The sequence below is a fragment of the Lutjanus erythropterus genome, chromosome 19 (genome assembly GCF_056507025.1).
Source record: "Lutjanus erythropterus isolate fLutEry1 chromosome 19, fLutEry1.hap2, whole genome shotgun sequence".
NCBI classification, from domain to species: domain Eukaryota; kingdom Metazoa; phylum Chordata; class Actinopteri; order Lutjaniformes; family Lutjanidae; genus Lutjanus; species Lutjanus erythropterus.
Genome location: NC_139335.1, coordinates 7020437 through 7034734, shown reverse-complemented (window position 1 = coordinate 7034734; position 14298 = coordinate 7020437). Strand labels below are relative to the sequence as shown.

At 40.8% G+C, this 14298-nt stretch overlaps 1 protein-coding gene across 2 annotated transcripts in view; it reads right to left on the bottom strand.

Moving 5' to 3' along the window:
• Window positions 1-14298, bottom strand: part of stat5a (signal transducer and activator of transcription 5a) — an 82259-nt gene that overhangs the window by 8919 nt on the left and 59042 nt on the right. For both annotated transcript variants that reach the window (XM_084745173.1, XM_084745174.1), the window contains 7 exons: window positions 10841-10930; window positions 9788-9962; window positions 7834-7964; window positions 6440-6591; window positions 5314-5469; window positions 2215-2394; window positions 433-520 (listed from right to left, as the gene is read on the bottom strand). In XM_084745173.1, coding sequence (XP_084601299.1) covers window positions 433-520; window positions 2215-2394; window positions 5314-5469; window positions 6440-6591; window positions 7834-7964; window positions 9788-9962; window positions 10841-10930 — 972 coding nt within the window. The remainder of the gene's footprint in view (window positions 1-432; window positions 521-2214; window positions 2395-5313; window positions 5470-6439; window positions 6592-7833; window positions 7965-9787; window positions 9963-10840; window positions 10931-14298) is intronic.

The window sequence follows — 14298 nt, the reverse complement described above, 5'->3', positions numbered from 1 at the left end:
CTCAGACTATTTTTTAGTATTTCAACCAATTTATTTGGCAAATTTTAATTTAGTTATGGTCTAGTAATTTAGAAATTAAAAAAAAACAAACCACCACATCAGTGGTACCACATCAGTCTTTTCAGACTGGGGAGATATCTGGGTTTAATAGCGCCACAGCTTTTGGGAAAAAGCTGTTTTAAACAACAAAAGAGGAGCACAAAGCCGCTGTGTCGCAGAGCTGCCATCAAAGCACTGCTGCGTAGCCATGGTATAGCTTTGTGCAATACATACTATTATACCCTCACTGCACAGTTACTCTGGATGCTTCTCAACATTTTGCTTCACTCAAGAGCTTCCTGCTGTATGTATGAGTGAGCTGCTCTCTAGTATAGACGTGTGGATATTAAGATATTTAACTCAACATGGATACTTCACTTCACCAGCACTCACCATGTTCCTGAAGTGGGCGCTGAGAGTGCCTGTAGTCTGGTGGTACTCCATCACACAGTTATTGTTGAGAATTTCCCCACTGCTGTCACTGAAGGAGACACACAATCAAGGAGCGAGTCAATTAGCTGTAATGTAATGTGCTGTGACGCACTCGAGTGCTGAGAACTGCGTTCTTCCCAGAACAAATTAAAACAAAATGACACTCGTTTGGACGGCAGGAGCTGAGAGAAAAACACACAGGGTGTAGGAATGATGTTCATATGCATTTACTATATAATTAACTACCACCACGTCTATCTTCTCTACATGAGAAAACACCAAACAGATGTCTCTGGCCTGCGGATTTGGTGCCATACCAAGTGGCTTAGATGAGAAACAGCAGATGATGGCTGAGCTGTTGAATTGCTCACCCGTTTAACCACTGGCTGCCTGGCTGACCTACAGTCTTGGAAGGTTTCTATTAGTCTAGAGGAATGTGGAATGAGACTGTGGAACAGGCTAAATGTGGATTCTGCATCCACACCATAGATTCCTTTGAGGCATTGTTCAAGTTCCAGCCATGTCTCTGTGGTGAGGTCTGGGAACACACTAGACCAGAGTTCATCCTGGGATTCTGTAATCCCTGTAGAAAACTACAACTACTTATGTTAATGGCGCCATGGGAGCTCATTGCAGTGTCCCCACTAAAGGAAGCAGGGAAACTGGAAAAATGTGTCGGAAGAATAAAGAGCAGGATGGCGTGTTGTCGATGAACTTGAACTCCTTGAGACATCTGCATCATTTGCAAAAGAAACCCAGTTTTTTCAAGATGGTTACAAGATGTTTCTGTGTGACCTGGAAAAGCAACATACACACATGTATACAAAATACATGCTAACTAGCTAGTTAGGTAGCTACCTAGTCAGTGTTTTGCTAATAGTAGAATTTAAATGTAACTATCTAACTTAGCTAATGATTGATTTAGATTAGCTAGCTAATTAGCTAGAGTTTCGCTACAGAACTAAATTCTGGCCAGCTAATTAGATAACAGTTTTCCTAACATTAGCTAACTTAAGATGTGATTACATATTTGCCAGTGGGACCCCTAAAAACTTGTTTTTTTGCCTCTTGTCGTCTTGCTTTAGGTCGATCTAGTAATTTTAGCAAAAACATGACATAAAAAGTTGTTTGTTAACCTAATCTTTGCCTTAACTCCAGGACTGAACATATAGAAGATCTCAGATGCCATACTGTATCTTCAAATTAGATTATTTTTTATATTTAAGTGATCAGTAATTTAAGAAGATACACAGATTTTGGCTCCTTTTGTTGATACAGTTGATTTAAAATAGATTAGTTAAATCTCAGCCTCATTTCAAAGAGATTAGCTGAGTTCACATGGGTTTATAACTCGCTCCACCCCTGAACTAAATAGTGCAAAAATATAATGACAAGATGGACTAAATTATGCCCAACAACAAAAATATACTAAGATGTGGGGTTTGCATTCTGTTATCAGTCTAGTATCTTGCCCATACTGAGAAGACATCATTGTGTGTGACTCCTACATCCTGCAAAACCACACTCATCCAGGCAAATGTAGGCCTGTATGTCAGTTTAACAGGTCCCCAAAATTTGCTTTTCTTTTCAGCATAAATGCGTGTAGCACAGAGCATATCTAAGGAAACAGGAAAGGAGAAAAATGACCAAGGTGCCAAAAGGGGCGGTACTTAGGACAGGTCAGCTGTTTCTGGTGTTGTCTCAATTTAATCCACAGTGACGTGAAGGGGACACTGGACTTACTTCCTTGTGTTCTCGTTCTTCAGCAGGGCCTTGGCTTGCTGTTCACTAATGATGGTGGCTTTGACCTGTGGAGGGTTCATGTGCACGTTCAACTTCCCACCAACTAGGAGGCGCACTGTAGCGGCAAACTTGGTTTGGGTTTTTAGCACCTGTGGAGGCTGTTTCTCAATTATGAAGGTGCTGTGGAGACAAAAAAAGATGACATGACAATGTCATGTTAATTATAATTTATATATGATTTACTATGATTTACTGGCAGAATATATCAGAAATAATTTCCACATGTATGTGTTCATTAGTTCATTTTGTTATCTTAGAACGCAGGTACTCTTTCATGGATGTCATGCTGAACCAAGTTTCTACAATAGCCCAGAACAGTGGCTAGATGTGTCCTCTTGAATGCTCCCCAGCCACCGTAGGTTCTCCTACATGCTTGGAAGGGGAGGGTGAGCTGTATTCAGCTGGTTTTAACCTGTAACCTCACATGGAGATGCCACTGAATCCCACACACTGATCCTTTAAAGTGCACATAATGTAGTGAGAAAACCGAGCCCATGAGCTTTGCTGCACGTAATCTCCTATATTTTTCTCCTTCCTTTCTTTGCGTATCTCATATACTTTAGCCAAAAATATGTAAAACAATCTTTTAAAGAAACCACTAACACTTCAGGTTTTGTTTGTATGTAATCCATCATTATTAGCATTAGCACACAACACATCAAATGTACTTGTAAATAACAATAATGACTTATTTGGATGCATTTTTACCGTTTATTGTAGCTAGTTATTATGCAGCATACAATTCCAAATAAAACTGTATCTCAAACATGGCTCATGTTAAGTAAGACTGCAGAAGGCTGCAACTGATGTAAACAAAGAATATAAACAATGCATGCTTAAAACAGACTGCACAAATGTTTTATGAGGTTTACGTGCATACATACAATATGGTTTGGTGTGAAATGTTTCTTGCAAAATAACTGTTTGTTTACAAAGAAAACAGGGTTCCTTTATACTCCAGTGACCTGTGGATTTGGGAACATCAGCCTTTGAAAATTACCTTAATTGTAACCATGCTCACTAGTGGAAGGTCATGAATGTAACCACTGTTCAGTCAGCCAACAAATACTTTCTTTTAACGACATGGGTGTGATTTTCTGTTTAGACATTAACACAACAGCTTGAGAGGAGAATTTAGGGGATATTATTAAGGAAACATATAACCTGTGCATGCACTGTGCGTGATAGGAGTGCATTAGTGTCGGGACACAGGCTTGTCTGTGGCCAATCAGGAATCGTTGTGACAGAGACATGGCTTCTCAATGTGTTAGGGGTCCCTGCAGGGACAATCTTCAAGGAAAGTGGGAGAGGAAGCTGTCAAAAACTTCAGATTTCTTCCTGTTCAGAGATGCTGGTGGACTAAAGGACCCTGGCAGATGTGCCTGTGGGCCAAAAATAATGGACTGAAACAAGCTGCATGTGCCCCTGCTTTCCTTTAATCTCTCACACACTGCATGCTCTTTGTCTCTGCAGATCTCTTAAGGTGGATCCGACTTCCATCCTTTGCTTCTGGTCACATTTGAATTCAGTCCCAGCTCTGTCTCTCTCTCTTGTCTCCTTTCCCTCCAGTGAACATGACCTTGTTGTACTGACGGGGTCAGGCCTCTTCTCACCTCCTGTCCATGTCTCATACTGTACTTAAGGGGTTTCACACGGTGATGGATGATGTAAGATGTTAAAGCCAAAGCCCTAACTAATCTAACTTTAAAGCTAAAATCCTTGAAGAGGCCTTGCACACTTAAACATGCTTTTTGAGCTGTAAATTAAATTATATTACTCTACTATGATGAAAGAGAATCAAGCGTTTGGGACTGTTGTGTATCCTGAAATTTATATTTAAAAAAAGAATGTTACAGCCATGTAATCAGATTTATGCAGCTCATCTCTCCCAACCTCTTGCCTTTATGTGGGAACCTGTGAAAAAGCTTTCATTTTCAAATATTAGCTGATCGAGTTTATACTAGTTTTTGCTAACTCTCTACTTAGTATTTTTTTCTAAATATAGCGCTTTTGACAGTTGTAAATGCGCCGCCAGACTGCATGCTTTCCTTTAATGATGATCCCATGATAGACAGCAGGGCTAAAGCTTTGTACTGACACTCCCCCATAGACACACCAGAGCCTCTCTGAGCTGCTAGCATTAGCTCGGCTAGCTAAAACACAGAAACTGCTTCATCACAGATGTGCTTCTAGTGACTGTCAAAACTCCAGCGAACTCTCTGTCTTTCTGCTGACCCGGTCTGAGAGCAGCTGCCCATGGTTAGCTGGCCACGAGGCCACACCCCCTACAGTGGTCATGCTGTGCTCCCTAACCACTGTAAACAGATACACCAGTTGCTCATCAGTTGCTGTTGTATTTCTGACAAAGTAGCTGCACAAAGAGTGTTTGCTTTCACCACATTAACCACAATTGTTCCCAAATAATCTAGGACTAAAATAAGTTTTAAAACTTTTACTTGAAGCTATAGAAGACTATAAAGTTAAAGGTCCTGTTTGGATGATTTATTGGCAGAATATAGCAGAAATAGAATAAAATATTCATAAGTTTTCACTGGGGTATGATGACCTGAAAAAAAGAATTGTGTTTTTATTACTTTAGAATAAGCTGTTTACATCTACAGAGGGTAAGGAACCTCTATGTCTCTACAGTAGCCCAGAATGGACAAACCTCACTGTTGAATGCCACTAAATCCTACGCATTGGTCCTTTAAATGTCTTCACTTTAGCAGATGTTTCTTATTGCTTATAGGGTAAGTACTACGACCACAAGCGTACAAACAGTGCCCACACATTCATACAGTAGATTCACTAATGTGGATTTAATTAATAATAGATGATGTCTCTCATTCTGTTGACCACAAAAGCAACGTTGTTGTGTATGTAAGACTTGATTGGTCAACACTGAGTGCAGGAAAGGGTGACGCCTATAACACACTCATCCATTTGCGTGCATGCCGGGGCAGATAAACTCTTACTAACTTCACTGACCCACATTCAAGCCCTTTTTGAGTCAAGGTTCAGCCTTTAGACGTTTCATACCTGGTGACCAGTGCTGAGATGATATCTGTGATGGTACTGTTGAGTTCGTTGAGGAGCTCTTCGATGGGGCCGGGGATCGGCAGCTGTTGTCTGAGGTGCTCTGCCCTCCGAATCTGCTGCCTGTTTTGCCAGATAGTTTCTGCCAGCTTCTCACACCTGACACACACACACAGAAAAACGCACAAAGCCAAGAATTAGTCCTAACCATAGACATGGTCAGAGATATAATGTTTCTGCATTGCTTGTAGGAAATTTTACTCCAGACAGGGTTGGAAAGGTTCACTTCAAAAACGTATTCCGGTACAATTATCAATTACCTGTTAAAAAATTTAGTCAGTAACCTAATGCAAGTCTCATAGTATTAAAGTAAAGTAACCTGATTACTTTCTGTTACTTTTTGATTACCTCAGTACTGAATATATTGACTTTTTTTTTGCAAATATGATGTTTCAAACTGCCACAAACTTATTCTGGAGCTTCTGGACCCTCGTCACCAGCATCCCAAAAATATGTTTAAGTAAAATACCAGCAGTAGTGGTAGTACTGACAGGTTAGCTAACTAACTGGATTTATGTGTAGCTACCTTTACCGGTTTGTCTGCACAGCTAACATTCATGTTTGGTCCCACCTGAAAATGTTTCTCAAAATTGTTCTTGGGTAATGACAGCATTTTCACAGCTGAAAGACAGAACTGATGTTTACTTTTTCTAATTTAAAGACAAAATAAAGGCCAAATTTCCAACCACTAAAACATTTTTTTCACCAGACCACATGATAATGGATTGACTATAAGATTAACTGTTACGTTTAATCCATTACTCCCCAGGCCTGCAGACTGCTGAATGATTTACTCCAGCAGGAGAATATCAATTAAAATTAAATCAGGACAGTTCAAAACATGAGACCCCTGACTGAAGTTTCCAAGGCAACAGAGCTGGTCTGAAAATAAGGGGAAAAAAAAGTGAGACATGTCAAATTGGCCTGCCTATGTCTCTTTTATTAGCAGCCAACAAACTTTGGAAATAAACCGAGCGGTAGTCAATTGAAGGCTTGTAAACCGGTGACCCTTTGCTTTGTGAGGGAGTCTAGCGGCTGTGATGTTGGTGGGAGGTGGAAGAGAACTCACCAGGACTGCAGGATGTCCAGGCCTCCCTCCGGCGGGCCCCCGTTGCCTGCCAGCTGTTGCCGTCTCTTCCACTGAATCAGCTCGTCATCCAGAATGATGGTCTGCTGCTTCCTCAACAGCTGCAGTGTTTTCTGGTGCTTCTCCGCCAGGTCCTGCACATAAGCAAAACAGTGGAGGTTGACTTGCAAACACACTTGAAGCACTCTTGTACATAAATACAGTACATTAAAGGGACAGTTCACCATAATTTTGTTTGTGAGTTTTAGAGATTTTGGTCGTTGAGACGTCTCCCTTCTTTTAAACATAATGGGACTAAAGGGTACTTGACTTGTGATGCTCAAAGTGGCAAAAAATAAATTTTAAAATGCAATGTTTCTTTACAGAAATCATGACATGTTACTAAAGATAACACGCAGACTTAATAATGAGCAGTTTAATGTAGGAACTATTTTCTTTCTACGGGAGAATCTATGGGAATTCCTTTCTTTATAGTAAAAGGAAAGTAGTTCCTACATGAAACTGCTCACAACAAGGTCTGTGCATCATCTTGAGTCACCATGTCAAGACTTCTGGAAATAGACAGTATTGCTGAATTTTTTATTTATTTATTATTAATTTATTTATTATTTTATTTATGTATTTTTAAGCATTATACTGCACCAAACACATCAGGATAAACTTCAGAAGATTCTTCTCTCTCAAACACTCAAACACCCACACACTACAAAGTTTGAAAATAATGTCATACTACAGGATCTAGTGAATTCATGTGGAAGCAGATGTAAACAATTGAGACAGACATAGTGGAACCACTTGCTGTAGTGATGCTTTGCAGTGAGAAATAATACATAAATTAAACAATATTAAGAAGAAGAAGAAACTAGAAGTTAAACAAGTCTGGTTGAGAAAATGGCTGGGGAGATGCAGCCAACATGTTTTGTCCATGCTTCAGTGAGAACCGGAGGTGAGATTTTAATAGTTTCAATATCTGACAACAGCCAATGTTGGCCACAAGTTTACTGTTGCCTGGCAACATCTCTCTTTCACATCTGTACTGACGTAATCCATCCAAATTAGTGGGGTGGCCTTGATGTTTCGAAGAGCACATCGGGGGTGAAGACTGGATCTGTAAACCCCTCACATTATCAGATAATCTGTGCAGAACATCAGAGCTGACCTGAGGTCTGACCCAAATTAGTCCCATTCTACTTGAGAGGAAGCAGACATCTTTAGACAGATATTTCCAAAACTTGGCAACTCACACCAAAACAGGATAAGTAGCACTAATATGTATTTTGGATTTTGGAGTAAACTGTCCCTTTAAAGCATTCTTGCACATAAATACAGTACATTCAGGTTGTGTGTGTGTGTTTGTGCATGTTCGTGTCCATTACCAGTCTGTATTTCTGTAGTGTGTTGGCCTCTCTGGTCAGCCATGCCTCCACAGTAGCTCTCTTGCTGAGGAGGGTGGGCTCCCGTAGCTGTCGGTCAGCAGGGGGAAGCGTGGCCAGGCTGGTCAGCTGAGCTGAGGAAGGGTGGGATTGTTGTCATCCAAGTTGGGGGAGGGGTGGGGATGAGTTAGAGAAAAAGGGAGGAAAAGAGAGAGAGAGGAGGTAAAAATCACTGACCTGTGCACATATATTGTACATTATCCCCGAGAGGAATAATGATTTACTCAGGAGAGGCTCCAGTAGCATAACACAGACGTCAGAAGAGCGAGGTGTTGTTTTCTGAATGATGCAACAAATATGTAAAGGTTGCTGGGTTATGGAACCTCGTGCTTGTTTTCCATTACTGATCTGCTGCTGGTTGTCTGTGAAATGTATGTCTACACATTATTTGATCCCTTTTATACAATTTCACACATATTTCAAAGCTATTACATATATTAGATTCAGATCACTGAATAAAAACCTTGATAAATCTGACTCAAGCAGCACCTCAGCTTCTCAGCTAGAAACAGTCTAGTTTAGCAGAGCTGCACACCAAATGACTCAGGGCTTCAACATGATCATTTTTACTTATTGATTAATTTCTTGATCGATTTTTTAAAGGAGAAATCTGTAGTAAATCATAACATGACCACAGCATGTCATCAGAGACTAAAGGAACAAGCTAAACTGAAATACTCACTTCTCGGACAACAACGCTACAGCCACCATGTTTGAAATCTCTATTCCAGTCCCTAACTTGTGTGTTTATTTGCCCGTTTCACTTCGATTACAGTTCAAATTAATGCCGAATGTTTGCAGAATGAGTAAGTACCTGTTTATGAGTCATAAAAAATCAAAACAATCTTTCATAAGGAGTAGGTGTTTTTAGCAGCTAAATTGAGCAATATGTTAATGGAGTCTGGCAGGCAGAGGGCAGGCAGTCACTGTTCCTGAGTGTGTATTTTAAGAGCAGTGGACTCCTCCTGCAGTGTTCCTGCAGCCTGCCTGAACTTCCTCAAGTCTGAAGAGGAGTGGGCGGGGGTAAACAACTCACTTCAAACACAGACTATATACCGTCTATGGGTCCACCTCATTATTTTGTACTACAGTACGAATTTTGGATGTGCATGTTGCTCCTTTAATTAATCAATTAATCACTGAATTGACACGATTCAGAAAAATGAAAAACAGTGAAATAATGACTAGGTTTTGTTTGACTTACAATACAAACTTAAAATGTATTACATCTGGAATGAAATAAAACAGAAAAGCAACAATTCTGCACATTTTAAATACTTGTCCCAGCACATCTTTTGCATTTAAGATTTAACAGTGTCGACAGTCTTGAATTACTAGCAGTTGTCTCATATCCTGTCCCGTTTGTCCCAAATAATAACCAACCAACTAACTGATCAAATCAGTTATGTCGACTATAGTAGACATCCAGTTCATTTTTGCAAAATATGTCTGAGCTTTACTGATGTATTTTCACTTGTCTATCGCACGGATTAGACTGTCATAAATAACAGATTGTTGATGTCATTCGAACTGTTTTAAACCAGATGACAGAGACTGCAGCCACTCCAGCGTGTGGAATTTGTGAAAAGCACCAAAAAAAGTGCTTTTTGAGCTCCTACAACTTCATGACAATCTTAGCAGCTGAAAAGAAGATTAAAATGACTGTAACATCCTTGTGCCAGGACTCTGTGTTTTATATCATCCTCAGAATCTGTAACTGATCTTCATAATATTATTAACAAATGTTGATACTCTAAATTATTCTATTTTAATCCTTCTGACGTGACACGCCTACGCCAACTCCCTGTCCAGTATTTCACCCATTCTCATCTGTTCACCCTGGTCCAAACATTTCTCCTTGTGTTACTTTAGAGCAGCAGTAGTTCTCTGGTCTCACCCTGGATGCGGAGGCTCTCCTGGTACTGGATGATAAAGTACTCCTGGTTGTGCTGGAGCTTGCGCAGATCATTCTCAGTGTCCTGGGTCAGCAGGCGAAGCTCCTCAAAAGCTTGGTTGATCTGTTGGTATTTCTGAGACATGCTGTCCATCATCCCACCCACCGGAGAGCTCGACTGTCAAGTGAAAAAGCGAGACAGAGCAAGAGAGAGGAGATGGCGGGTTTGGGAACTGTAATTGGTGAGGTTGGCTTTCCACACGGCCTGTATATTGTCTGTCACTGGATTGTTTATGGTAGTTGTTAAGGGAAAAGGCTATCCGTGGGGGTTGGAGCAGAGATATGAAACCAAGCTGGACTTGATGCATTGACCCCTGCGTGTGGCATTTGGGCTATTTGACTGTAAAATTGCCACAAGCCACAAGCCTGATGGAAACAGAGAAGGAAGAAATGCATTTACTTATCAAACTCAAGCAGACTGCGTGGCCAGTTCGACGGCACTACGGTGCCTAAAGGTTCAAACTTAACAGGGTGAAATTCAATCAGTCCAAATATGCATTCCACTAATAGAAAAGGCATGCAGTGACTGGAAATCAATTCACCACAGGAGTTGCTGAGAGTCACATGTTTTACGCACTGCTGGCTTTATGGTTTTATAACTCAGTGCTTGTAATAAACCGTGAAATATTTGACTTCCATTTTTGACTTCCTTCCTTTTACCAATATTGCAGTGGAGAAATACGAAAGGTTTACTTTTACAAGGCCATTTCACAGTGGGATTGAGAAGGTTTGACTGGCTGCAGGTATCACATTAATAATAATTTGCAGACCTTGGGGGGATAAATGGACGAAAAAAAGGGCCGCCGTTACCCAATTACCCAATCTGTGAATCAGTCACCATTATGTAGTGTAGCTTGTAGGCTATGAATGATGAATAATGCATGGGGAAGCCACAGGTGTTTGTTTATGCAACTTTATATTTCAGCAGGGATGTCTGCGTGTGGACAAACGGTGCAGGTGTCGGCTTACGTATGCATTTTACAGCATCCTACTCACATTGGTGGCCTCTCTGACGAGCCTCTGCTCCGTGTAGAGGATGTGTTTGATGCATCGGACCAACTCCAGAGGACAGCGGTCATACGTGCTCTGAAAGAGAAGGAGCACATGTGCTGTGTTAAGGCTCGTTAGTCCCTGACGAGCAGAGCGGCCGCTGCACACCGGACTCACCAATTTAGTCGCATCAAGGAAGCTCGCCAAGTTCTGGAGCCCACGCCACAGACACACTAAAACCCATTAGACGAGCCTAATGAGACCCATCTCACTGTGCAGGGCGCACTTCATACAAGGACATGACTGATTAGCATACACACACATTGCACCATGGTAGAGCAGCTCATGTGTTACAGTAATGTTTTTTTCCACCGAGGAGTGTTGTAACAAATTGCGGTTTCACTTTCTGTTCATCAGATAATGATTTGAGTCAGTTGATGATGTTCTTGTTGTTTCCTGATTTAAGTGGGAGAATGAAGTTGCATCAGCCCTGACGGAAAAGGCGTCACCTTGCAAAAGGTTTCTTTTTGAGAAGCGTACAAGAATGCTGAAAAGGATGGCTTACAATTAAGAATTTAAAGGAGAAGTCTGAAATATATCTACTGTAATAAATCATAAAATCACCACGATATGTCATCAGATATTAAGGAAACATGCAAAGTTGAAATACGCGCTTCTCTCACGACAACTCTACAGCTGAGGTGTCCTCCTTTGAACTTTCTGTTCCGGGCCAGAGTAACTGTTTTTGTTTGCACATTTCAAGTTAGTTAGAGTTCAAATTAATGCCAAAAGGTTTCTGAATGAGCAAGCGTTTCTTTGTGAGTCATAGGAAATCATTAATAATCTCGTAGAAGGTGTAGCCGTTTATGATGGTTAACCTGAGCAATTTGTTAATGGAGTCTGGCAGACAGGTGGCAGAGAGTCAATAAACTGCGAATTTTCAGAATAACAGGCTTACCTTTATACTGACAGACAACGGACAATTCTAAACAGCTGAACAACGTACAGTGGACTCATCTTCACTTATTGTTGGTAAATTACAATGCTGAACTCGTCTTGTGCTCCTACAGTGTTTCAGCAGAGTGCCTGAGCTTCCTCAAGTCTGGGGAGGAGCAACAGGGGAAAACAACTCAGCTATAGTCAACGATTGTTACATATTGCTCCTTTAATCAATATATTAATTGATGCATATAAGACTAAAGACAACCAAAATATGTATTGCAAATACATAATAGATTACAAATATCTAAAAATGATCTTACAGTCCAGGTTAGACAGAAATGGGAGAGGGAATGGGGCTTGGAGATATCTGAGGATGATTGGAATATTTGGGAACATCAGTCTAGGACTACCAATCTGAAGATCCTGGCAAGAATTTTGCTGGAAGAACATAAAAGACGTTTTGTGGCTTCTCAGGAACAGGATGTTCAAGGCGCTGTGGTAAATCAACGGCAGACTATTGCCATTGCCAGTGAATTGAAGAATGAAATCCTGGAAAAACTCATGGCCCAGGAAGAATATACATATATATATAGAAAATATCTTTATGAAGTACCGGCCTTGGTTGCAAGTGAGGAAACCGTCACACAGACGTGGATGCAAGGAAACGCGCCATCAAGGAATGACTGGATTGCAATTGTCAATGAAATACACTGTATGGAGATATCAACCTTTTCTTTGACCATGAACTGAAAAATCTATAAAATACTGGAAAAAATGGACAACATACTCTACAGTATGTAACCTTCTGTCTGTGAAATTGAACGAACCTGGATTGTATTAATGTCTTCTATTTTTAGCCTAAAAACACCAATTAAAAGAAAGTTTCAAAAAAAAGGGCACAGTATTGGTCCACCTCTGTTATTCTGACTTTGTGGGTAATAATAATAATGATCTCTAATGTAACAGACTACTAACGTAACACATACAGGACACACTTCATATACCACACTCAACCACATCAATAAATCCATCCTCACAAGAAGGGAAAACAGAGCGGCAGGAATTCAGGATTGCAGTTTGATTCTGCACAGCCAGTCCCCTTCTCCCTGTTTTTCTGGCTGGTTTCAGGGAGGGGAGAAGACAAACAGAAGAACGGATCTGTGAGGAGGGAGCTCGATCATAAATAGCAGCGCTGGCTGGCTACCAAGGCCCTCGCTTGGGCTGTCCTCTTGTTTTCCTCATGGTGGATACAACCTGTTCTAAAACATTTAGTGCACCGTTCGCTCTTTCTAAGAACTACAGCTCCCGAGTTGAACGGCTGCACGTTCCAACCACTTGTTTATCATCTGTAGATTATTTAAACGTGAGTGTTTGCTGAAAACATGGCTACCGTCTGAGCAGGTGTTTTATGATCTCATTTTGATATTTCTCCAGTTGTTTTTGTGTCATTTGATTCCCTGGTGTGTTCTCACATTTTGGCCCCACCATCCCCCACACAACCGAGCTCTCTCTGCAAACCGAAGCCATGAAGTCACTGCATTTACACTCACTGAAGTCCTGTTCAGACCTGGCACTGAAGTCCACCTCCAGTCATGTTTTAAAGAAACGCTCTGCAAGAAGTAATAAACTGTCTGATGTGTTTTCTTTTGCAAAATAAGTTCAAACACCTTGTTAAAATGGATTACAAAATTGTTCATGTATATGCCATCCCTACCCCAAAGTAGCTGCACCTGCCTCCTCCTTTGTTTTGATAGTTAATCACAGCTACATCCAGCTTCTCCTGTGGGCTGAGCAGCACAGCTAATGATATAGAGGCAACTCTGCGACTAACAGGATTGATTCCTTACGTTTACGACATCATATAACCAGCCTGCATGAATCCGTGTTTTTGTAACTGCCCTCGCTCACTGCAGTTTCAAAGTAAGAAATTCTCAGACGTGGCGTTTACTGTAACACATGAAAAACACCACATGGACATGTTGAAATCGTGATTTTCACTGGGCAGCTCTGAATGTGAGAGTTCACACGTGGCTTTATAAAATGTATCTAGAAGCGTCCTTGTGACTTGTGATTGGATCTCACTTCCCCACTCTATATGCAAATAAACACTTGGGCTGTTTTGTCAGTTGCATGTCAATTATTGCACATTTGGCTGTTTATTCATTCCTTTTTTTAAGATCAGGCCTTTATTAAACTCCTCTATCAGTCCACAGTGGGCCTCATATTTTACCTCCGCTGTCTGGCCAGCCAGCGCTGCCAGCAGCCCGACAAGAGAGAAACTCTGTTGCATGCTGAGAAGTTTATAACTGAACTATGAGCGAATAAACTTTTACTTTTTCTGACTGTGAGTAAGTCTGATGTTTTCACATCACAGATAATGAAGAGAGACATTCATGACAGAGTCAGAGAAAGAAAAAGTATGTGTCCTGGCGCACTCTAATGTCTGCTCTTCTCAGCAAAGTGATGTGTTTTTACAAGGAAAGGAACAACTCATTTTTTTTTCTATTTAATGCCGAATTCAC